Source organism: Eurytemora carolleeae, unplaced genomic scaffold (genome assembly GCF_000591075.1).
Source record: "Eurytemora carolleeae unplaced genomic scaffold, Eaff_2.0 scaffold760, whole genome shotgun sequence".
Taxonomy (NCBI): Eukaryota; Metazoa; Arthropoda; class Copepoda; order Calanoida; family Temoridae; genus Eurytemora; species Eurytemora carolleeae.
In genome coordinates, this window is record NW_019396648.1 from 43,815 (window position 1) to 70,706 (window position 26,892).

The 26,892-nt window shown below is 32.7% G+C and overlaps 2 protein-coding genes and 1 long non-coding RNA gene across 3 annotated transcripts in view; all 3 read left to right on the plus strand.

Moving 5' to 3' along the window:
* LOC111706873 (uncharacterized) overlaps positions 1 to 10,138 on the plus strand; it is a gene marked incomplete in the record, with an annotated part of 11,072 nt that extends 934 nt beyond the window's left edge. Inside the window, 14 exon segments of the mRNA XM_023479806.1 lie at positions 19 to 68; positions 456 to 509; positions 855 to 955; positions 2,169 to 2,253; positions 2,511 to 2,575; positions 4,827 to 4,979; positions 5,768 to 5,923; positions 6,375 to 6,445; positions 6,924 to 7,018; positions 7,572 to 7,621; positions 7,914 to 7,947; positions 9,364 to 9,443; positions 9,504 to 9,554; positions 9,781 to 10,138. Of these exon segments, the coding sequence (XP_023335574.1) occupies positions 19 to 68; positions 456 to 509; positions 855 to 955; positions 2,169 to 2,253; positions 2,511 to 2,575; positions 4,827 to 4,979; positions 5,768 to 5,923; positions 6,375 to 6,445; positions 6,924 to 7,018; positions 7,572 to 7,621; positions 7,914 to 7,947; positions 9,364 to 9,443; positions 9,504 to 9,554; positions 9,781 to 9,817 (1,082 nt within the window).
* Positions 3,016 to 3,978, plus strand: LOC111706874 (uncharacterized). Its single transcript, XR_002766330.1, has 2 exons — positions 3,016 to 3,225; positions 3,288 to 3,978. It is a non-coding gene; the product is annotated as an uncharacterized LOC111706874 (long non-coding RNA).
* Positions 10,139 to 12,665: 2,527 nt separating the features above from the next.
* Positions 12,666 to 26,892, plus strand: part of LOC111706865 (uncharacterized) — a 59,430-nt gene continuing 45,203 nt past the window's right edge. Inside the window, exons 1-2 of the mRNA XM_023479798.1 lie at positions 12,666 to 12,789; positions 24,276 to 24,334. The gene's annotated coding sequence lies outside the window, so the exon portion shown is untranslated. The remainder of the gene's footprint in view (positions 12,790 to 24,275; positions 24,335 to 26,892) is intronic.

Consider the following 26,892-nt stretch of genomic DNA (forward strand, 5'->3'; position numbering starts at 1 on the left):
ATATATATATATAAATAGGAATAAAATACAACAAAAGGAAGAAGACTGGAGCAGTTGGGCACAAAAAGGTTATAATTTTACTTTTTAAAATTAATTTAATAATAAGATTGTAAACCAAATTTTAGTGACTCTTCACCCAAATAATGCCATAAACCGTTCACAATTAAGTGCACTAAAATCTTTGCTTTTTAAATCTGTTTACAGATTGTTAAAATTTGGAGAAACAATTTTTCTACTTCTATAAAGAAAGGAGTAAACTTTGATGATTTCACTTTAGTTGCAATATTTTCGCAAAGTAATTGAGTTCTTGCCAGAAACTCAGATTTTCGTATCTCTTTATCTTTGCAACCTTTAAAATATAAAAGGTCTATGTTGTCGGGTTGCAAAGATTTTGAGATGTGGCATAATCTGTTTTCATTAAACCCGATAAAGTTTTCAAGCTGGATAATTTCTAGGCTGGATATGGTCTGAAAGCAAATGATGATATAAACACAATGGAGTTACCTCAGGTCAGTAATATTTTCTTATAGAAAACTTTAAACAGCAGGACTAAGCTAAACAAATTCCCATGAAATAATACCCCCCCCCCCCCAATAATCCAGCAATCAATTAATCAGAGATGAGTATAAATTGGTATGAGCTGAGAAATTTTAATATTTTGCAATCGGATGATTTAAACTTATAATATTAAAAGTGCACAAGGGATAAACTTTAATTATGAAGCAATTAACTCCATTATATTCAAATGTTCCTGACTTAATATTGATTACTTCAAAGAAACTTTGTAAAATTGTTATACCAATTTATTTGTTATCCTTCAACAAGTTTGCAAGAAATAATAAATCGATCTTTAGAAATTAGGCGAACACCCGTTGGCTGTAGATGCGGTTTGGTTTGGTGGAGCAAACAAAGATGGCGTCTATCTTGTTATTTCAGGAGCTAGGAGACAAGATAGGTTGGTTTTATTCAAGGAGCTAGGAGACAGGATAGGTTAGTTATATTCAAGGAGCTAGGAGAAAGGATAGGTTGGTTTTATTCAAGGAGCTGGGAGACAGGATAGGTTAGTTATATTCAAGGAGCTAGGAGACAGGATAGGTTAGTTATATTCAAGGAGCTAGGAGACAGGATAGGTTAGTTTTATTCCAGGAGCTAGGAGACAAGATAGGTTGGTTTTATTTAAGGAGCTAGGAGACAGGATAGGTTAGTTTTATTCCAGGAGCTAGGAGACAGGACACGTTAATTATATTCCATGAGTTAGGAGACAGGATAGGTTAGTTATATTCAAGGAGCTAGGAGACAGGATAGGTTAGATTCATTCCAGGAGCTAGGAGACAAGATAGGTTAGTTTCATTCCAGGAGCAAGGAGACAGGATAAGATAGTTTTTTTCCAGGAGCTAGGACACAAGACAGGTTGGTTTTATTCAAGGAGCTAGAAGACAGGATAGGTTAGTTTCATTCCAGGAGCAAGGTGACAGGATAGGATAGTTTTATTTCCGGGAGCTAGGAGACAGGATTGGTTAGTTATATTCAAGGAGCTATGAGAAAGGATGGGTTAGTTATATTCAAGGAGCTAAGAAACAAGATAGGTTGGTTTTATTCAAGGAGCTAGGAGACAAGATAGGTTGGTTTTATTTAAGGAGCTAGGAGACAGGATAGCTTAGTTTAATCCAGGAGCTATGAGTCAGGATAGTTAGTTTTATTTAAGGACCTAGGAGACAGGAAAGGTTGGCATTATTTAAAGAGCTATTGAGAATAGGTTAGTTTTATTCTAGGAGCTAGGAGACAGGAAAGGTTAGTTTCATTCCAGGAGCTAGGAGACAGGATAAGTTAGTTTCATTCCAGGAGCTAGGAGACAGGATAGGTTAGTTTTTTTTCAAGGAGCTAGGAGACAGGATAGGTTAGTTTTTTTCAAGGAGCTAGGAGACAGGATCGGTTAGTTTAATCCAGGAGCTAGGAGACGGGTTAGGTTAGTTTTATTCAATAGGAGCTAGGAGATAGAATAGGTTAGTTTTATTGTAGGTGATAGGAGACAGGATAGGTTAGTTTCAGTCCAGGACCTATAGAACAGGGAAGTTTTGTTGCACTTGAGGAGCAAGGATAGGAAAGGTTCTAGTTATAAAAAACGAAATCACAGGATATATTCAACTTGTTTATCCATCTGTGTGTAGAATTATGCAGAGTATGCTGTTCTTGTATATACCTGGAGTAGGATTACTTCAGTATCCAAACCATCCAGAAACAGCAATACAACAGGTTCAACTTACTGTCGGGTTTAAAGATTTAAAAATTAGCATAATCTAGAAATTATAAATTATTGTACCTAATGCAAAAATACATATATATCATATATTCTTTCATTAAAGAATTGATAATGCAAATACTTGTCCTACCTTCTTAAACCGGTTTGAATTTACAATGTTGGAAGGTTACGGTTCTTGAATAAATGTTGCACAAACAATCTTGATAGTGTCTGGAATTAAAAATAGATCGAAATACTTTCTCTAATTAAGAACGAATCTGAATCTGAAGGTTGGATAGGAGGAGGAATTCATCTAGAACCCGTAGAACCTCTCAGGTATACATCTTAAACCCTTAGTTTATCTGGGTACATCTCTCGGGCATTACTCTGGACCCGTAGATCCTCTCTGGTAAATATATCTAAACTTCATAAAACCTCTAGAACCAGTAGTTCCTATTAGGTAAACATCTAGAACCCATAGTTCCTCTCAGGTAAACATATAGAACCCATAGTTCCTCTCATATATACATCATAAAACCATATTTCCTCTTAGATATTTATTTAGAACCCTAGTAAAACCTCTCAGGTATACATGTAGTACCCATAGCTCCTCTCATATACATCTGGAACCCGTAGAACCTCTCAGGTATACATCTAGAACCCGTAGAACCTCTCAAGTATACATCTAGAACCCGTAGAACCTCTCAGGTATACATCTAGGACCCGTAGAACCTCTCAAGTATACATCCGGAACCCGTAGAACCTCTCAGGTATTCATCTAGAACCCGTAGTTTCACTCAGGTATACATCTAGAACCCGTAGACCCTCTCAGGTATTCATCTGGAACCCGTAGTTCCACTCACTATACATCTAGAACCCGTAGACCCTCTCAGGTATTCATCTGGAACCCGTAGTTCCACTCAGGTATACCTCTAGAACCCGTAGACCCTCTCAGGTATTCATCTGGAACCCGTAGTTCCACTCAGGTATACCTCTAGAACCCGTAGACCCTCTCAGGTATTCATCTGGAACCCGTAGTTCCACTCAGGTATACATCTAGAACCCGTAGTTCAACTTAGGTATACATATAAACCAGTAAAATCACTCAAGTATTCATCTAGAACCAGTAATTCCTCTGAGGTATACACCATAGAACTCGTAATAAAAATAAAAAACCAATTTTATTTCTAATTCTTATCAATGACCTTCCTAAAGCATCGAAATTTTTTACAATTCTTTTTGCCGATGATACAACACTGCAACTTTCTTCAAAAAGCTTACACGGCTTATATGATTTGGCAAATTTTGAGCTTTCTAAAATAGAAGATTGGTTTAAAGCAAACAAACTGACTTTGAATGCGTCTAAAACCAAATATATTCTCTTCAAAAATAAAAAAGAAGATGTAAGTATCACCACGCTTAATCTTCAAATAGATAATAAAGATATAGAAAGAGTAGGAACTGGATGCAAAAATGAATCTTTTAAGTTTGTAGGTGTTCATTTAGACGAAAATCTTAACTGGAACCATCATCTTAAGGCGGTTAAAAACAAAGCATCCAGTGCAGTTTTTGCTTTGTCAAGTGTAAAAAATTGTCTTCCTAGTAATATTAAACTAACCATTTACAACTCTTTATTTCGTTCATTTATAGAATATGCAATTTCAGCCTGGGGATGTAACAAATGTTCAGAAATGAAACAAATTCACATTTTACAGAAACGAGCAATACGATTAATTGATAGCTCAAAAGCCACGTCTCATAGTGATCCTCTTTTCCTTAATTATAAGATTCTAAAGATTAATGATCTGATAGACTTTAACCAAGCTATATTTATGTATAAATATACACATAAACTTCTTCCTGCATCTTTTGAAAATATTTTTAAAAAGCTTGGAAACTTTGAAAGATCTCTTAACTATCAACTTGACATTCTCAAAATGTGCTCATTACAGTATTTACCATCAAGCTCTCTTCTTAAGATGTGGAATAACCTGCCTCTTGACTTAAAAAGAAGAAACTCTCTAAGTATATTTAAAAATAGACTACTAAATTCTCTTTTTGAAAATTATAGGACAATGTGTTTGTTATAAACCGAATTGCTATTCATGTAAAACTAATTAGATATGTTTTAATATGCTTTGATATTTGTTGTGTACATGTATGAAAATTACTTAAAACTCTTGTTATTCGAATTTATGTATAAACTATTTTGCATATGATAAATTCGCACCCTGATCTCTAATCGTTCTCCTTACATCTATTTAATTGAAATATTTTGTTATTATTATTACCATTTTGTGGAAAAAATAATCAAAACAGCCAAGAGCTATTTTCCACCTAATTGCTTTATACTTGTACTATTAATATAATCATCAATTTTGTGATTGGTATAACTCTATCTGTATACATATACATTTATTTTAGCAATAAACTTTATCTTATCTTATCTTATCTTATCTGGAACCTTTAGATATATAGGAAAACATATTGAACCCGTAAAATTTCTCATCCTAGAACCCCAAAGTTTCAAAAATTATAATATAAATGTAGAATCTTTAAAAATAATTTGACTTGAATTTAAATTTAGAAAATGGAGTGTGAGATACTGCGGGGAGCTGATTAATGTTTGTACAAAGCAACTGTATAGGGTAGACCTAGATCTGGTTTATAATACAAACCTCAAACATTTTGATTTCGACAGCGACATGAATCCATGGACGGTTGCAAGAGCTATGGCCAGGTATCTTAGTTTTTAGTCAGATGAGCTGATTACTCGCCACTAGCTAAGTTATGATCCCAATATCATTGCTATCTAATGTTGCTTGATATGTCGAACTATAAATAGATCACACTGCCACAGACATTCAAAGTTTGAAATATTGAAGGTTTACACAATAATGTTGCAGAGATATGGGGATTAGAAAAATAGATTTGCGTCGAGTATTCACTTGTTGACAACCCTGTACATTAAGTACAGGGTTGTCAACAAAATATTAGAATTTGAACTCTTTGTAGATTTAATGATCTAAACTCAACTTTATATTTCTCAAATTAAATTTTATTATCTTGCAAAGACACTATTGACACATCTTTACAGCCATTTACCGTTTTAATAGAATAAACTCTAGCAGACATATAATATTATGTCTTTTGAAATCAGGTATTACAATACTAATTCAAAACAAAAACGATATCGAATTGGTCACTGAATAACAATATGAATGGTTTGCAGGTAATAAATAAAGTCTCTTTTTTGTGATTAACTGTATTTGATTATCATTATTATTCTTATATTTTGTATGCACAAAATGTGCGCTATTTAACAATTTGTTTATGATATATTATTAACATTTTATATTTAGATTCATAAAACTTCATGATCATGATCTAAATTTCATTTCAAAAAGGCACCCTAAAAGAAAGTCTTAAGAGACTTTCACCTGACATAATGTTGGAGTTTCTTGATTTTCTCCATCCTAGTTTCTCGACCAAATAAGATTAAAAATAAAATTTTGAATTATAAACCAGGGAACCCTGGAGCCAAGAATATTTTGCTCGTCTCCGTTCAGCTCATCAAAACCATTACGAACAGTTTGGTTCTCTCACTGGTACTGTAGACATTGACGGAGAGAAACAGAAGATTGAGATCGATGTTATGAAGGATCATACTCATGGATCAGTCAGGTTAGAATATATGCCTCCAGGTACTGATGGATCTGTCAGGTTAGTTTTTATATCTCCAGGTACTCATGGATCTGTCAGGTTAGTTTGTATATCTCCAGGTACTCACGGATCAATCAGGTTAGATTATATATCTCCAAGTACTCATGGATCTGTCAGGTTAGTTTATATATCTCCATGAACTCATGGATCTGTCAGGTTAGTTTATATATCTCCAGGTACTCATGTAGCTGTCAGGTTAGTTTATATATCTCCAGGTGCTCATGGATCTGTCAGGTTAGATTATATATCTCCAGGTACTCATGGATTTGTCAGGTTAGTTTATATCTACTAATAAATGAAAAATGAACTTAAAATATCAATGATTATGATTATGATAATAATATAAGTTACAATTCCATTAAAACAAAAATAACAATGATGCTTAGCGTGAAACTAATTAAATGTCGTATAGGGACTGGACTTTGATGCATAGATACGGATTTCATCAGTTTACAACACAATCTGGTATCAGGGGGTTTCTAGGTACAAAGTTTTTTATTTTGGCAAAATTTTCTTTTTTTAACATTCCTTTTTTGAGACGAAGAACAAATTTTTCTTTCTTTATTATTTTGATAAATGTGACTTGAGAAACTTATATAAGTAGTTCCATGCATTTTTCAAATGATTTATTTTCTTTTTCATGAATATAAATAGGTATTGATTCTGTCTAATTCTTTTCAACCCATTGTCGTGGACCTCAGATATATCAAACTATGAATTCTGTTAGATCGAATAATCTAAGTTTAAAATATTAAAGGATTACACCATCAGGTTGCAAAGATATAGGAAATAACATTTGAGTTTGTGATAAAGACTCAATTCCTTTTATCAAATAAATCATTCAGATCGTCATGCTTAAATAGTTTTAAGTTCTCATTGAATTCTCATTCTTTGTGGGTAACCCTGTATATATATATTTGCGCAAATTTACAGAAGGTTTTCTTATTTTGTTTTAACCCAGGTGTAGTTAGTCAGCCTGGCACCTTGTCTGTTCTTGAACTAGGCTGGATTCTCAGAGACGGTCAACCCTTCCCTGTACAGGACGTAGACTTCCAGGTATACTTCTACATTGTAAACTGTACAGGACGTAGACTTCCAGGCATACTTTTACATAGTAAACTGTACAGGGGGTAGACTTCCAGGTATACTTCTACATAGTAAACTGTACAGTGGGTAGACTTCTAGGAATACTTCTACATAGTAAACTGTACAGGACGTAGACTTCCAGGTATACTTCTACATAGTAAACTGTAAGGACGTAGACTTCGAGGTATACTTCTACATAGTAAACTGTACAGTGGGTAGACTTCGAGGTATACTTCTACATAGTAAACTGTAAGGACGTAGACTTCCAGGTATACTTCTACATAGTAAACTGTACAGGAGGTAGACTTCTAGGTATACTTCTACTGTACAGGACTATTTTATTTAACAGAATTCATAGTTTGAAATATGAAAAGGTCTACTACATTTGGTCGCATAGATACAGGGATTAGACAATTAGAGTTTGTGACAAGTACTCAGTTCCTTTCTGAGTCATATTTCTCTAAAAAAATTGAGCCATACGTTGTACCTGTGCATACTGCACACAGATTAAACTATGTTATAGATCTGGAACTTTGGAGAAGGAGGAGAGGATACGTCAGATTACGGGTTTAGGTTCGTTATTGTTATTTCCAAAATATGTACGTTTATTATTGGACATTTCCCCCCCCCCCCTCGTCTCCCAAAAGGATTCGTTATCACAGTAACTGTACAGTATGCATCACATAGTTGACAAAGAATATATGTTTGACTGAAACTTTGAACGTTGCAAGGTTTTGAACACATAATTTCAAACTATTTCATTGGTTATCTTGATTCCAAAGAAGGACAAATTGTGAATTTTGATTTATAATTTAAATTGGTGTATGTACATTATACAGTACAAATACAAATACTTTTTGTTTAGGTTTCAAGCTGGAGATGTTTGGTACAACGTTCAGGTTTGATATCTTATTTGCGGCTTAGTTCCTGAACCCTACAGGGTGATCAACTGGTGATCAAAGAATTATGTACAGTTCTTGATTCATACAGGGTGATAAAAGAATAACGGTAAGTTTCTGAACCCTGCAGGGCGATCAAAGAATAACGGTCATTTTCTGAACCCTGCAGGGCGATCAAAGAATAACGGTCAGTTTCTGAACCCTGCAGGGCGATCAAAGAATAATGGTCAGTTTCTGAACCCTGCAGGGCGATCAAAGAAAAATGGTCGGTTTCTGAACCTTGCAGGGCGATCAAAGAATAATGGTCAGTTCCTAAACCCACAGGGCGATCAAAGAATAATGGTCAGTTCCTGAACCCACAGGGTTGCAGGGCGATCAAAGAATAATGGTCAGTTCCTAAACCCACAGGGCGATCAAAGAATAATGGTCAGTTCCTGAACCCACAGGGTGATCAAAGAATAATGGTCAGTTCCTGAACCCACAGGGTGATCAAAGAATATAGGCCGATATCAATTTAATAATCATGGATTGTCAGATTAAAACATAAATTTTTATATTTTCAATTTCATCTAGTGACCCAATTTCTGGGAATAATTACGTATCATTCAAAATATTTTAAATATATAAACATATTTGTTTTGTTTTTTATTAATTAGAATTTACGGCCCATTTCCTGTTAATTTTAGCTTTTATGTGTAGTGCTATCATTTCTTCATCGTACATAAAAAACTGAAAAATTTCGAAGATTTTTCTGTTGTTAAAAAGTTTTAAAACTAATTTGAATTTTTTTGACCTTTTTTGACGTTTATTGGATAGAAACAAACCAACTATATTCAATATGAGGACACCGTTTTCTGATCAACTATACACCTTACTCCAGCTTTGTTTGTTTTATATATATATCTATATATAAATTTAGCTTGTCCGGTTGTCTGTTTGTTTGTTTGTTTGTTTGTATCCAATAAACGTCAAAACAGCTGAACCGATCGAGCCCAAATTTTTTGTGGGACATCACGTGACCACAGGGAAGGTTTAGGAATGATAAAAATAAAAATGTGTTTTAAAGGTTTTTAATTTAGTAACAAAAATTTAATTCTTGAAAATCCGCAAATTTTTTAAAAAAAGAATTTCTTCTTTGTTTTAAAATGTAAACAAAAAGAACATTTTCACAATTTAAATGGAAGATGGCGCGAAGCGCCTTAAAAGCCTAGTTATATTATATATTATATAAATCTTGATGGGTCAAATAATGCAAACTTGACATATCAAAGATTTTTAAGATATAAACATTAGAAAATTTGAGTTTGTGGCAAGACACAATTACGATAGGTCAAATCGGAATTAATAAGTTATGATCTAACATCCAAAGAATGCAGACAACCAGAGATTACTACTTAAAAAATATAGATACCCTAGGTGTCCCTGGTACATCAGGAGAAAGGAAGAGCGTACTATGGTCATGATTGGGAGGCAAGGATAGTTGAACGGTTTGCAAAGTAAGCTTTTAATCTAATTTGTTCTAAAACATTTTTGTTCAAACGATTTTTTATTTGCAGATATAAAATAAATGGTGAAGACGGTTGGGGGGTTACAGAATGGGAATATAGGTATAAGATGAAGATTTTAAAAGAATATTTTAAAACAGAATCTCAAAAAAAAAACACATTTAATCTATAAATATGTTATTGTTGCATGGCTCACATTTAAGAACGAATTTAAGATCTTTTTGTGTTCTACAATAAATTATTTAGATTCTCATTGAGTTCTACTTTTTATATAACTTTTAAATTTTTTATAATGTGCGTTGAAATTTCACACTTTATTTGTTTTTAGGAACAAAGAGGGGAAAATTGTGAAGATTGAAGACTAAAGATTTTTACCATTTTATAGAAGTTGAGATTTTTATATATGTTTTGCAAATACGTTTATGATCGGTTCACATAAATACTAACTAAAATTTAGAAAAATTTAGATAAGGTTTCTTAATGGCTCGAAGATTTTTTCTCGCATTTTTTTTGTGCCTTTTATGAACTTTGCTAAATTGTTTTAACTTGGTTTGTAGTTCGCGAGTCCTGTGTAAATACATTGATTTTTACATAATGAATGTATAAGTAGTTTCTGTTATTGACAATAATATTAAGATTTAAATGTTTATTCCAGTGCTCATATCTGTTATTCAATAAACATTATAAAATTTAAAAAATAAAGATAGAATCGAAATATCTGTTTAATTTATTAAGTAACTGTAACAGATTTTTTAAAACAAAGTACACATTTATTATTTATTGAAAGAGAAGAATGGAATTTGAAAGAATGTAAAAAGTATAACTGAAATGAAAAAAGAACTAAAAAAACAAATATTATAATTTAATTTTTGATTTTGAGTTTTGACATTTTGACTATGATGTCTTCAAATGTCGCAGCCTACAAATAGGAAACATTTGAGATATGGTTCTAGATTTACAAAAATTATGATTTTTTCCATCGTGCAATTAAAATAGTTATTCATGTCTTCTTTGTTTAAACCTGAAGAAGGACATCTGTAAATTTTTTTTATTATTTAATATTTTCTTAAACTAAAATTTTGTAATTTAAAATTGAATATTGCATATTTTCCAAATTTTACTTATTTACAGCCTCTATAAAGGTATTTACAGCCTCTATAAAGGTTTCCCTCCTAAATGAAAAAAGAAATACACTGTTGTGTCTCGTTTCTAATTTCCTGGGTAATAAAATTATTTTTTTTTAATCATCTTAATAATTTTAGATTTTGTCAAACAAGGAAAGGAATTAAGTCTTTGCCACAAACTCTGATTTTCTAATTCCTATATCTCTGCAACCCAATGCCGGAGACCTTAGGTATTTGAAATTATTCATTCTGTCAGATCAAATAATCTATTCAGTTTGAAACATTAAAGGTTTACAACATCATGTGGTTTAGATAAAGGGATTGGAACATTTGCGTTTGTTGCAAAGACTCAATTCCTTCGACTTAATTTAAAGTAAATATTAAGTTATCGTTAAATAATGAAAAGAGCAAACAGTTTGAATTTATTTTAGGAATGGTAAGATATTTTTATATTCTCTTTTCCATGCTCTTTCTATATCTTTGCAACCTCATGGTGTAAAACTTTGATATTTCAAACTTAGACCATTTTATCTCACATAATTAATAATTTTAAATATCAAAGGTCTAGAGATTGGAAAACTTTCCTTTGTGGCTAAATCTCAATTCCTCTCTGGCTCTTCTATGTTTTCTCACCCAAACTCGCATATCTATATTCACGAAACCTCACTAGACATTTTATCTGAAATGGGCATGAGTTAAATACACAATAAACATGTATTTTATCGGATATTTACCAAATATTTAAAAACTGCAACCATATATTTATCAACTGCAACCACATATATATTCACTGTAACCACATCTTTATCAATTGCAACCACATATTTATCAATTTCAACCACACATTTATCAACTGTAACAACATATTTATCAAGTGCAACCACATATATCCACTTCAACCGCATATTTATCAATTGCAACCACATATTTATCAATTGCAACCACATATTCATCAATTGCAACACTTATTTATCAATTGCAACCACATATTTATCAACTGCAACTACATATATATCCACTGCAACCGCATATTAATCAATTACATTTACATATTTATCTATTTCAACTACATATTCATCAATTGCAACCACATATTTATCCAGTGCAACCCAAAGATCTGCAGCCACATATTCATCAACCACGTATAATATCAACTGCAACCACAAATTTCTCAGTGGAAAACAAAGGAAGGAAGGTTTGTGGGCAGTGTACATAGATCTTTATAGCTAAATAAAATGCAAGAATTTCCATAAGGTATATTCTCAACACTTTTACAGATTTTCAGAACTTGGCAAGGATGTCTAAATTCTAAAATATAAGGGTTGAAGGACGTTTATCCTTTTCTAGTATCTTGGTTCATGTAAACACTTGACACATGGAGCAGGGATTAAACCAAATATAAGGATTAAACCAAATATAAAATAACAACGAGCTTAAATGATATTCAATAAGCTGAGATAAATGGAGATTCAAACGATCAAAAACATTCGTCTATTTATCAGGGGTTCGTGGACATTTGTGATGTATTACATTTTAGAAGTTTTATGATTTATATACAGCATTTTATCAGTCGGTAATCATAAAATTTAATATCCCAAAATTTAACAGTTTTAATTTTTCCAATGGATATATATTTACCAGTTAAATAAATTATCAGTTTTAGCTTCTGTAAATTTCTCCATATGGAGCATTTAAGTATTAAAATGGTTTCTTTATTCATAGTTTTCGAATCTTTTTCAAATTTTCAAGAAATTTGTTCATTTCTAATAATTCCAATTTTTTTCACAAATTTTTATACTTTACCACCAAACTGACTTAAAAAAGATTAACTTTGGGGAAACACAATTTAATTTCTAAAACATTTGAGACTTCACAAAAAATTTCCTTTTTTCTATTTTGCTCTAGACTCCAGATGCAGTTCAACTTATTAAACAAACCCTAAACACAATACACCGGCTTTAATCTATAATCCTATTTATTACTTCAGGCCAATAATGCGTAATTGTATACGCATTAAGATTTCTAAAGACAGAGCGTATACGTACGCAGAGCGTAAACCGCCAGCGTGCTTTCAGTAGTGTATAAACCGTGGTTGAGTGCAGACCTACAACCTGCGCGCGCAAATCCTCGTGAAATTGTGATATTTTCCCAGGGCGGGGATTAAGTGAACATTGTGTTAAAAAGCTTGCGGCGATTTAGTGCTGAATATAAGGGTAAGTGCATGTACACGATATTGAGTCATTTTCGTTTATTGAATGAAATTTGTACCCCTTAAAAATCAAATATAAGTAGCATACATTTTCATGCTTTAGGTATTTCATAAAAGTTTTAGGTTAACAAGTCATAGAATATTCTGTTGTCGATATTAGATAATCAAACTTTACAAAATTAACTGTATTAATTTTTTTTGTACAAATATTCGATTTTTAATCTGAGAAAAATTTGGTCCAAAACTTAGTAACAACCATTCAAGTTGTTAGTTTAAATTTTTGACACCTTTCCATTATTGTTCCAAAATCAATACACGAATTGGAACTTTACGAAAAACTACAGAATCAATTTTGTAAATCAAATTTAGGCAAAATTAAAAACCTATCAATTCTAATTTGTTGTGCATGGTGTGATTTAATTAATTTCTGTAAATCATAAAAATAAATTAATTTCTAAAACTTTCCATGATTATTTTCCATCAATCTATTCGAACTATTCCCCCCCCCAAAAAAAAAATGTCATCATCTAATATCAACAAAAATTATTCCTTGCCTTAAAACAAATTACTGTGTCTACGTTCTTTCAAGCAATAGATAATCTGTTTCCACAGCTTTTAAAAAAAGGAACTTTTATATTTCTAAAAAAACCGAGAAAATTTATGATAATTATAGAATCTTCGTTTCTGATACAAAGACTATAAAAGAGGTTTATAGTTCTGATGTGAATCGCTTATGCCAATCCTTGAATATTTACCGTTCCAAGGAGGACATATTTCCTGCATAAACACTAAACACAGGGTTCCAAGGAATAATTTTCTACTGAAATTAACACTAAACAAAGAGTTCCAATTAAGCAATGATATTTCTCTTGTATTAACACTAAACACAGGGTTCCAAGGATGATATTTCTCCTGTATAAAAACTAAACACAGGGTTCCAAGGAAGATATTTCTCCAGTATTAACAGTAAACAAAGGGTTCCAAGGAAGATATTTCTCCAGTATTAACACTAAACAAGGGGTTCCAAGGAAGATATTTCTCCAGTATTAATACTAAACAAAGGGTTCCAAGGAAGATATTTCTCCAGTATTAACACTAAACACAGGGTTCCAAGGAATATATTTCTCCTGTATTAACACTAAACACAGGGTTCCAAGGAATATACTTGTCCTGTATTAACACTAAAAACAGGGTTCCAAGCAATGATATTTCTCCAGTATTAACACTAAACACAGGGTTTCTCCCTGATATCACCTCTTGAACCTATTGTCTCTTGACAAATAGTAATCTAACACATTACTTATAAAAACAAGGTCGGATATATTAATGAAAAATAACACTAAAAAGCCATTAACACCCGTCCCGTTATACACCATTGATTCTCATTTTCATTAACCTAAACATCAGTTCTCGGCTATAAACTAAATTGGGAACCCAGCTTTGTCTGGAAACCAAGTTTTCCCAATTCAACAAACTAAACTTAAAATTTTTAAACCCTACAAATAACATTCCCGCAGTTCTACTAAATTCCCCAACCAACTCATTCTAGAGGTTAATGAGTTATGATAGTACATTCAAACAAACAGCCATTAACAGAGATTTTAGTTTTTTCTCCTTTTCATGTATTTCGGAACAAAAACTAGATTAGTTACAATGTTATGGATAGAAAAGAGAAGGTGGAGGGGGGTAGACAAGAGAAGGGGGAGGAATTTGTATTGTATATGATAAGAGGGGGAGAAGGTTGGATTACAAGGACTTATCCTGGGCTCACTAGCAGAGTGTAATGAGTGTTTATTTATGCTTTTAACCCTTTGGTCACATGTCATTTTATATCAGAGTCTTGAAAAAGGTATTTTGTAATAAGAAGGGGAGGAGAGGGGGGAGGGTGATCTTACATTTTATACATTTGCAGTGTGTTAACTAACAAGTAAAAAGTAAAGGGTGTTTAGAAAAAACACATCCATGGAAAAAGAAGATTAAAACATCTTTTTGTTACGTATTATTTTAAATGTTTAACAAAAATTATTAGTTTAACTGCTTTAATATTTTAAAATTATATCAAAGCAATTTTTATTTCTTTTTTCATTAACGTTTTTTGTGACTCTTGATAAAGAAAAAAATATGTCATACAAAATTTCTATTTCCGTATGTTGAGCTTTTTTATCAGAACTATTTTTTTCTTAACATCCTTTGCATGGAAAAAGTTGGAGAAAAAATACTAAAAATAATAATAGAAGCGTTTTGCCTAGATCATACACTTTTTAAAAAATACTAGCATGGACTTTTCAAAGAAAAGTAACATTTTGATAAGATTGACGAAAGATGTAAAGCTGTAAAGTTTAAAAAGAAATGTTTGAAGGGAGACTGTAATAAATTATGTTATCATGATTAGTACGATCTCTATTATCTATGTTTCGTTATCTATTTTATCTATGGTCATGTTGACCCTGATCGGCCATTCCGGTCAGTTTATATTTACCTGTATTAATAAAGTAGTATGATAGAAATAGTCGATTTAGACAGTCGTATACAGAGCCTTGAGTTTTGGCTAGAGATAGAGTCAGAGAGATTGACGTTAGACTAAGAGTCAAGTTTTCGGAGATTTCAACGGGTCTAGATTCATTACAAGACTTCAAAGATAAATATATACCGGAGGAAATTGGAGTTTAAAATTGTGTATAGAATTAAAGCTGGATTGGAAAAAAGCTATTATGCAGAATTTTTTAAAAGATAAATAAGTGATAAAAATTGCAATTAAACTCAACTGAAAAAATGAACGACTCCAAAGAAAGAACTTAAATAGTTTCTTGTTAAACTCTTCACACACCCTCATCAAACCAAACCATTCAATCCATCAATCTGGTTTCTAACCCCCAAACCTGATATTACGAGATAGAAAGAATACTCTAGGATACAAATCTGATTGATGCAAGGTCTAGAAGATACTCCAGGGTAGAGATGAGAGGAGAGTTATCAATCGGATACAAGGTTCAAGGGATACTCTAGTATACAAATCTTATACAAGGGATACTCTAGTATACAGATCCTATACAAGGGATACTCTAGTATACAAATCTTATACAAGGGATACTCTAGTATACAGATCTTATACAAGGGATACTCTAGTATACAGATCTTATACAAGGGATACTCTAGTATACAGATCTTATACAAGGGATACTCTAGTATACAGATCTTATACAAGGGATACTCTAGTATACAGATCTTATACAAGGGATACTCTAGTATACAGATCTTATATAAGAGATACTCTAGTATACATATCTTATACAAGGATACTCTCAAAAGAAATTTTTCTGTTTTTTATTTGACCGAAGGTACTTAAATTCATGATTCCCCTAGCTCGAATCTTCTTTAATCAGAATGTTATTTAGAAACCATGCATACATATAATATAAATAAATAGATTATTTATTGCAGAGATGCATTCAAGAGGTGAGGGGGTTAAACACTGAACAGAAATCGAGAAAGGAGGAGGGGGGGGGGAACTTGACTCCGATATTTGTCATGGGAAATGGTTAGGAAAGTGGGGGGGGGATGGTTGGAAGATGCGAATATTAAGTGAAGGGTGTCTGTTGAGAGCTAAGAATTTATTTATAAAGTTATGATCGATCTTTTCTTATGAGAGACCCCCTCTACAGTTGGTTTATTGATTTAACTATATAACAGGTTTGCAAGGTTGGATTAATCAACCAAAAAGGACGGAAATTGATTAGAATGAGGATTAAGGATTGCATGAGTTCCATAGAAATGACAAATAAGTTAAAAATTTCCATTTTGTCCCTGATATTTGTTCACTATTATAATTTAGAAACTATCTATTTCACAATCAGAACCAAACATAAATCATTTAATTTCTGGAACTGTTTCGAGTATTTAACCCCCAATCCTTCATCCAAGATCTGCATGATCGGATTCTGCAAACAAAACCTGCATGAGTGCAGGCTTTTTGCAGGAATTCAATTGGACCTAATTATTTCTTTTATCCGAGCGTAGAATTTTTTTTACAGGGTTTCTCACAAAGGATGAGACTTGGTCTAGTTCTGTACAGAATTCTCCATACCCCTGCACCTGTACTTTACAGCTTATTGAATCACTTAGTTCCCGTACCACAAGCACTGCATGGTACCATTATACCTTATATTTCAAAGCACGGGATATTACTCTAGACTCAGTTAGATAATTTCTTTATTTCTCCGAAATATAAACTATTGTTCTGTTACACCTTCGGAAACCACATGTGGGGAGATAGTGGGGCAGGAGTTGAGTGGAGGTGGGAGTGGGAGGGGGTATAGTGGGGAGGGAGGTAGATTGGGTGTGGGAGGGGGTCTAGTGAGTAGGGAGGGAATATAGTGGGAGTGGGATGAGATAGAGTGGGAGTGGGATGGGGTAGAGTGGGAGTTCGAGGGGGGATTAATAGGAGAAAGAATATAAATCGGTTAAGACGGTGAAAAGGAGATTAAACAAGAAGAATCCTCCATTAAAAGAGTTTCATTCCCGATTCACAATTCTTTAGGTCTTCATCTGATTAGCTATGATAAAAATATCGGTTTTACATCCTAAAAACAAGTAAATTATGTAAATTTTTCATCTTTTTCCAAGCTATATAAATCAAAAAAGGTCCTTTTTTGAGAAAATGATCACTGAATAAAAATTATCAGACAAAAAACCAAAGATATCACTATCCTTTTCTTAAAGTTTACAGGGTTCCGTTGTGAAAAAAGGCTTTTAATTCTTTAATGAAGGGACAGTTGAAATGACGTCCACATTATTTTATGAATGTTATTCTCTTTTTAAAAATTGGATTGTATAGAACACGAATGCAATATATTATTCTGTATATATCGCATATATATTAAAGTTTGTGCACAACTAGAAGAAATAATTGTGTTCCTTTATTCATATTTTTGGGTATTACGGTATGATGAGTTTAAAAGTTAGAATTGAATAAAAACAGGGGAAAACTAGAGTATATCTTTTTCCATGTTCGTGATATTTGTTTAATTTTGCAATGTCAAACGTGTACTTTTTTCACTTATTCGNGGGGGGGTGATCCCTGCACCCTAAACAATCCTCCTGGTTTACCTACCGGAAAGGCAGAGATGTGAAAGTGTCAGGGTTGCAAACATTACACGGTACTTGTTCTGTATCCTTGTACAGTGTACACCGTTCATAATACACCGTACATTAATATTTTCTTTATCTTTGCACACCGTATATTCATATTTTCTGTATCTTTGTACACCGTACATTAATATTTTCTGTATCTTTGTACACCGTACATAATACACCGTACGTTAATGTTTTCTGTATCTTTGTACACCGTAAATAATTATCCGAACATTAATATTTTCTGCATCTTTGTACACCGTACATAATACACCGTACATTAATATTTTCTGTATTCTTGTACACCGTGCATAATACAAAACACACTGTATATTTTAAAAAAAATACTTTTAGACCGTACATTGCTATTTCTGTGCTTGTACATTGTAAATTATAGCATGCCAGAAATTGAATTATTGTACAACATGAAATGGTATTTCCTGTATTGTGTATTATGTAAGTTGATATTTTCTGTCTCTTTGTACAGTGATCTGAATTCTCAAAAATTGTACATTGAACTGTAATACATTTTATGTACACTTTATGTACGCGAAATAATCCAATAATTTCCATAATTAAACTTTCAGCTCACTGTACAGTGTACATAAATAGAAATAAACTAAACACAATTTGTACAAAATATTGTTTCTAAGTTTGTGGTATAAAGTTGTTATTCTATGTTTGTCTGTTTGTATGTGCGAGCATAACTCGTGAACCCCTTGACCGAATCGCCTCAAATTTTGATTGGGGAACTCGGGAGAACCACGGGAATATTCTTAGCTTAGTTTTAAGATTCTAAGTCGAGTGGGTCTACTTTTATAGTGAAAAATAGCTAAATCGTACTTATCGCCCGAACGCGGGTAAACGGTCAGATTAACTATGAGTACCCTGGGCAACGCTGGGTTCTCAAGCTAGTTGATATTAAACTACGGACAATAACACAAGATGGAATATATCTTGAATAGTGTTTGCCTGGCGAAAAACTAAAATGTCAAAAACGCCACCTCTACCACCCGTCCCCGCTTTTCTCTTTCATTTAGTTAAATAAAAACTCCGAGTTTTGTTTTCGCGTGTTTAACCAATACGTACGTGCTGGACAACTTACATTGGGGGACAATAAAATTTCCCGCTGTTAAAAAATAGATAGATAGATAGATAGATAGATAGATAGATAGATAGATAGATAGATAACTGGTTGTTCATCTAAACCTTTGTATAACTGGTTGTTCATCTAAACCTTTGTATAACTGGTTGTTCATCTAAACCTTTGTATAACTGGTTGTCCATCTAAACCTTTGAATAACTGGTTGTTCATCTAAAACTTAATAATTTCCAATTTTGGATTCTCTGCAAAATAGAACTTGCGGATTTAGGTAACAGAGACAAAAAAAACTGTCACATAAAGGTTCAAGGGTACCGTTGTGTATCGGGCGTGCAACTCCCGAAACTATAAATTGCGTCTACAGCCCCTTTAAGCAGTTAAGGACGAATAATTGATCCCGCCTTTGGGTGACTGGAGAGATATGTAGAGGGTCGGAGAGCTGTAATTAAACCCAATGGTTAAACAATGTTCCATGTTAATACTTGACAAATTAATCTTAGATAATTAATTTAATTCGGATAATTACTTTCGGTCATGGGATTTATTAGTTGTTTACAATGTAAAGCTTTAAACAATATTTTGATATTTTGATACCCCAAACATTTTTAAAATTTCCTGGACTTATTTTTATGGTTAGTCGTGTAGTGTAACTAGTGGTGATTAAGTGTAATAGACGTGTATGATACTTGTACTAAAGGTTGTAATTATTTACGCACACGTGGAAACTACTAATTATTTGCGTATATACTTAACCTGGAGCCTTTAATGTTTGTTTCTTGTATTTATAGTTTATTAGTGCGTATTTTACCTTGGCTTCTCATGACCCCCAGGTTTAAGATGAGTAGGTTTGCATGGTATTAAACCTTAGTAACTTGGTAGAACAGGAAAACCGTTCGGATAGAGGGAGAGAGAACAGTCTCAGAGATACGGAGAAAGTAAAACACGAAGAATGTAAGAATGATAGTATTACAGATAATAGAGAATAAATGAAGGAATGATCGGAGGAGAGATGATTTAAGGAGGATAGAACGGAGAAGAGATTATTTAAGAAGGATGGATCGGAGAAAAGATGATCGAAGAAGGATGGATCGGAGAAGATATGATTTAAGAAGGATAGGACAGAGAAGATATCATAAGAAGGATGGATCGGAGAAGAGATGAGCAAAGAAGGATGGATCGGAGATGATATGATTTAAGAAGGATAGGACGGAGAAGATATCATAAGAAGGATGGATCGGAGAAGAGATGAGCAAAGAAGGATGGATCGGAGATGATATGAGCAAAGAAGGATGGATCGGAGAAGAGATGATTTAAGAAGGATGGATCGGAGAAGATATCATAAGAAGGATGGATCGGAGAAGAGATGATCAAAGAAGGAAGGATCGTAGAAGAGATGATTATAAAAGGATAGAACGGAGAAGATATCATAAGAAGGATGGATCGGAGAAGAAATGAGCAAAGAAGGATGGATCGGAGAAGATATCATCTAAGAAGGATGGACCCCCCCCCTCTTCAAACTTGGATAGGCCGGAGAAGAGATGATCTAAGAAGGCTAAATCAGAGAAGAGATTTTCTAAGACGAATTTAAAAGATGAGATTTTTAATTTTTAACGGAGATTAACTAAACCAGAAGTTCGGTTGATGGAAAATGAGAGGGAATTTTTTTAGATAATTTCACAAAACACAGAGTACTTGCCAGTTCAGAGATGGATATAATAAACAAGATTAATCAAAAAAATAAATACTGAAAGTAAGTCTGTATTCTGTCTTCTATGAGAATGTTAGTAAACGAGAAAGTGATGTGTGAAGGATGTTTAATCTGTAGAATCTGTGTGACGTGAGCTGTGGAAGCGTGACTATGTAGATTGTTTAATATGAATTGACTAGCCGGTGGGAGAACCCGGAGAACTAAGAGAAGCTACCCATCCATCTCTTCTCATCAGTTCACTGTCCAGTTTATCAATCTATCCATCAATCTAATTTTCTATCCGTCCATATCCATCTACTTCTCTATCCATCCATCTACTTCTATATCCATCCATCTACTTCTCTATCTATCAATCTACTTCTCTGTACATAGATCTACTTCTCTATACATACATCTACTTCTCTGTCAATCCATCTGCTTCTTTTTCTATCAATCTACTTATGTATGCCATCTACTTCTCTTTCTATCCAGCTACTTCTAACCTTTCGTCTAATTATACAACAATCCTATTTGTATGAAGAATTTTACCAGAGTTCTATCTGTTTATCTGGTTTATCTTTAAGCTAAATATCTCATTGTTCTCCAGGTTTTCATCTAATTAATTCAACTTTTTTCTTTATTTCTCCTTGTCACAATTCTCCTGTCTTCATATTCATCATATATTCCGGTATTTAGTAAACCAATTATCCATCTATCCATCAATAAATCTATTCATCTATCCATCTATAGAACTGATGGATCTGTGGTAAGATAAACCGCTACAATTAATAATCAATCCTGGGACGCGTTTAAACCCACATTATCAGTGCTCAGCTTCCTTTCTATTTATTCCTAACCAGACCTTGCCTAACATCGTTACATCATTCACCAGTAATCAACACTCCACACACACAATTAATTATAAGAGAGAAAATCTATCGGGTTCGGTTTTCAATGTCCATTGATTTGAATTCAGCAGGTCCTAAGAAATGTTTCGTGCTAATCATAGCCTAGTTTTGTTGTATATCTTTCTTTATAATAAAGCTCTTCGCTCGTATATATATATATATTCATATGTTAGCTATAGCTGGCCTAACGGCTGGACCAAATTGGCTGAATTTTCTTTTCATGGGTAACGCCGGGCACATCAGCTAGTATATATAGCTATACATCTTACGTAAAATATGGAAACCTTGATTGTTATGTACTATGTACTTTAACATCACAACTTATAAATAAGCTTTTGTATGAGTGGTGAAAATCTAGAAAGAGGAGTAAGGAGTGGGTTTGTGAAGAATTTAGAACCAGGAGTAGGGACTGGGTTTGTGTAAAATCTAGAACCAGGAGTAGGGAGTGGGTTTGTGTAAAATCTAGAACCAGGAGTAGGGAGTGGGTTTGTGTAAAATCTAGAACCAGGAGTAGGGAGTGGGTTTGTGTAAAATCTTGAACCAGGAGTAGGAAGTGGGTTTGTGTAAAATCTAGAATCAAGAATAGGGAGTAAACCTATCACTGTAGAATTGTAATTACCATGATTGAGTGTAGGGGAATTAAATTCTATCAATGTAATCTTAAACTAAACGTGAATTAATAAAAATATAAAAACACAACGCATCTATTAGATAAATGAAGGTTTAAACTGAAGATTCTCAAAATCTAACTGATGTTCAGGTTTAAAAAAGAACAGTCATTTGTACATCTTTAAGATTTAACTTTTGTTTCTGATATCCAGGTTCAGGCCTTGATTCAGATTGATATCAAGGTTTAGTTTCAGGTCTTTATTCAGTTTGATATCCGGGTTTAGGTTCAGGTCTTGATTCAGATTGATATCCAGGTTTAGGTTCAGGTCTTGGTTCACTTTGATTTCCAGGTTTAGGTTCAGGTCTTGATTCAGTTTAATATCCAGGTTTAGGTTCAGGTCTAGATTTAGTTTGATATCCAGGTTTAGGTTCAGGTCTTGATTAAGTTTTCTGTTTTATATTCAGGTTCAGGCCTTAATTCAGTTTGATATCTTGGTTAAGTTTTCGGTTTTGATTCAGTTTCAGGTCAAAATACAGTTTTATATCCAGGTTATGGCCTTGATTCTGTTTGATATCCAGGTTCAGTTTGGTATTCAGGTTAAGTTTGGTATTCAGGTTAAGTTTGATATTCAGGTTCAGTTTGATATTCAGGTTCAGTTTGATATTCAGGTTCAACTTTATATCCAGGTTCAGTTTGATGTTCAGATTCAACTTTATAGCCAGGTTCATGCCTGAATTTATTTTGACATCCCATCCTATGGTTAAGAGGTGGGTTTGGAATAAATTAAAAATTGATATAAAAACCTTGTGACTGTGTGCAAATTTAAGCCATGCGTTTGCAAAATCTAATTTAGCAGGAAATGAGGGGAAAGTAGAGTGTAGGATATTTCCTACTAATTATATCCAAGAATCTAGAGACGGCTAGACCCTCCCTCTCATCAATCCTTAGGATACAAATCATCCTGAGCAGAATTATTGGGCCTCCTTCCCCCCCCCCNCTCCCCTTCCTCCCCTCCCTTCCTGTAGAGAGATGGATAGATTTTTTATACTATCTCCTCCCAATCATTGATTAGAACACGATACAATTAATTTTCTCTTAAACCCTCTCTCCGCTCTCTCCACGTTTGATATTTTTTTTCTTTCTTTAAAATTATCCTTCTTTTCTCTCCTGCTCCTGCTCTTACACTTTTCTTTAATTTGAGATTCTAATTATTTATAAAAAATTTTGTTAAGGAACTTATTAATCGCCGCAAACTCTAATATAACAATCTTTATAGTTTTGCCACCAAATGTCGCAGACCATTATATTATAAACTAAAACTCAATCGCTGCTCTTTATTATTTTTGTTGATTTTATGAATTGTTGATTTACAGATATATTTCAAATCATCATTATTCTTTTAGTGTATATAATTTAATCATATTGTTGTCTTGTCAGCAATAATATGAGAATATACATGTTTAACAAGTTTACAATTGGAAAATAATAATAATACTATCTCTCCTCTTTACAACAATCATATTGTAGTCTTGTCAGCCATAATATGAGAATATACATGTTTAACAAGTTTACAATTGGAAAATAATAATAATACTATCTCTCCTCTTTACAACAATCATATTGTTGTCTTGTCAGCCATAATATGAGAATATACATGTTTAACAAGTTTACAATTGGAAAATAATAATAATACTATCTCTCCTCTTTACAACAATCTTATTGTAGTCTTGTTAGCCATAATTTGAGAATATACATGTTTAACAAGTTTACAATTGGAAAATAATAATAATACTATTTCTCCTCTTTACAACAATCTTCTCACAACTATAAATATTTCTACGGAACGGATATGATGAAATCCTATATTTAAAATCCAATTAGAAAAACAGGAAAATATTTTGTATTTGCATGAAAGCCGGGTTTCTCATCAATGAAAATAGATTTGAAAACTTTTCAGCAAATGTCAAATGTCAGTAATGACAAATCCCGGCTCTACAGGGGTTTATCTTTCTTCTAAAATCAATTAAATTATTCTAAAAATTACTTTTTTCAGGAACTCTCGGATTCTAATTTGAAGAAAAGGATGGGATTGAAAACTTGAAATAGTAAAAGGTAGATTATAATATATATATATTCAAACGAGGTCAAATGTCGACTCGGAGCGGATATTTTCAACATTACTCCTCCCTGGCTTCTAACAAAGGTTGAAAATATTAAACCTTGTTCTAGAAATATTCAGTAGAAACAATTCCAGAAAGTGAATAAACAAAATTCAAGTAACGTTTACGGGTTTCTCCGGTTGCCTTTTTTCGAGCTTTCTAAAGGTCTCTGAATTATTCTAATAATCTATAGAGCTTCTCTGGCTTTTATAATCTTTATTTTTCCAAATTAAATGTAATTGCTTATTTTGGGGTTTTAATGATCTTGAGTTCTATTTTATTTACGAAAGTTTCTAGTTCCATGGATTTAAAGTTCTACCGATTTTTCGGGGGGGTTTTAAAGTTCTTCGTTTTACGCATGTTCAAATGTTGTCCAAGTATTTTGGACGTAAAATTGTGTGTGTAACATAGATTCTGTTTATTTTTATGGATTAGAATATGCAGAATAAGATAGAGTACTAGTAGAGCTAGTGAAGGGGTAAGCAGGGGGTATGGTTATGGAATAAGATAGAGTACTAGTAGTGCTAGTGAAGGGTAAGCAGAGGGGGAGGAGGGGTGATGGAATAAGGAAATGAAAGGTTTGAACTCTGTTAAGATAAAATCTAATATTAGGATAGGATTATGTTTCTACTACTACTACTGCTGTGCTAATATTTGCTTGTTGTATGCAGTAAATAGTAAATACCAATATACCTAAATATACAACCTTGATCTTGCGTTTTTATAGCTCAGGGTGTCCCTTAAAAACTTCCGCATCAAATCATTAAACGCAAGAACTTTACTTTTAACACAATTTGAAGTTTCTTGGTTCTACCAAAAATATCCGAAATTCTGTCTTCAGTTCATGAGATCAATATTTTAGAATCTTCGTGGTTCATCTAAAAAATTTCAGTTTTGAAGAAGAGAAAATTGTAGATATCTACGCAAAAAAACCATTCCATAAAATAGTATATATATAAAATAAAATAGTACAGAATCATCAAACTTCTATTTTTTCTTCTTCTACATTTCTAACCGTTTATAAATGATTTTTACTTGTCTCACATTGCCTTGACATTTTACTAAATCTTAAACAAACAATTTTACTTGCCACCCACTTCAACTTCATTCTATCTACTAAAATTTCAAAAATAATTATACTTTTTCGATTATCATATTGTTTAAATTGATTTTACAAGGAAATGTCCTAGACAATTTATTTCAATAAATAATAACCAATTATAAGGAAAACCCACAACAAACTCATACAAAAAAGATGGTTATTTTATTGTTTTTACTTGTACTACTTTGCGTTTTTATAAAGACTCAGTTTCCAGTTACACCTGAAGTTCATGAAAATCAGCTGGTTTGGTTTTAATCAAGGATTTAAGCATTTGTGGTTTAATAAAAGTGCAGGAAGCTTTGATATGTCTTCAGAATTTTAATTGACATTTATGTAAACATAAATCAACCTTAATTCTGTACGCACGTAAACGTATATTCATTCATTGTACCAAAATGCGTAATTCAAACAAAACTACATATAAAGCAGTAATCTCTGTTTGTCTATTAGTTTGTATGTCATATCATAACTCATGAACCCCTTGACCGATTTGCCTCAAATTTTGATTTGATAATTCTTCAGAACTACACAAATTGCTTAGATCTCCAGTCAAAGTTGGGTTACTTAGTAACTTTATAAAATTAGATAAATAATGAATCTGTAGAATAGCTCCGGAATAAGAAATATGCATGAAATAGATTATTACAAACCTTCACACAAGGATGGAAACATGAAGCTAGTAGTCTTCAGTTTTCTAACAGATCAATCAATCAATCGTTCTTAATTTCGTTTAAAACATCATAATTCACAATAAACTTAAGATTACAACACTCGTCAGCTCCAAAATTTTCTATTCCGTTTTTGGGTCAAAACTGTAAGCTTTTTACATATTACAATTTGCATCATGGACAAATTTAAATTTAGGAAATATTGGAATTCAAAGGTTTTCATTGTTATGAGTTTCATTTTGTGTCTGGGTCTTTTGCAGAATACTACACCGTGCAGTGTTTCTTTTATTTTAAGTGTTTTTTTTCTCTATTATTTGTTGTTTAGAATCAAGCATTATTTTGAAGAGCTATTATATCTATATAATAAAACAAGACATTCGTATATATATGTTGTCTTTAGCCAGTCAAACGGCTGGACCGATTGGACTGATTTTTTTGTGGACACTAATGGTGACCGGGGGGTGTTATGGACTAAAAAAATCTCGAAATTTTTTTTCTTTATTTTTTTATTTTCACAAATTTTTTCCCACCGGGCAACGCCGGGCCCTTTAGCTAGTAAAATATTAAAACCATCCTATTAACACATCCTGAAGATAAATGTTCTTTTTTCATTCTTTTAATTCTTTTTGTTTGTATTGTTACTATTGTGAGGATTATTTAGTTATTTCTTTGTTTTCTTATATTTTCACGCTTTGAAAACAGATGTTCTTGTTCAATTCATTAAAGTGCACACATTCATGA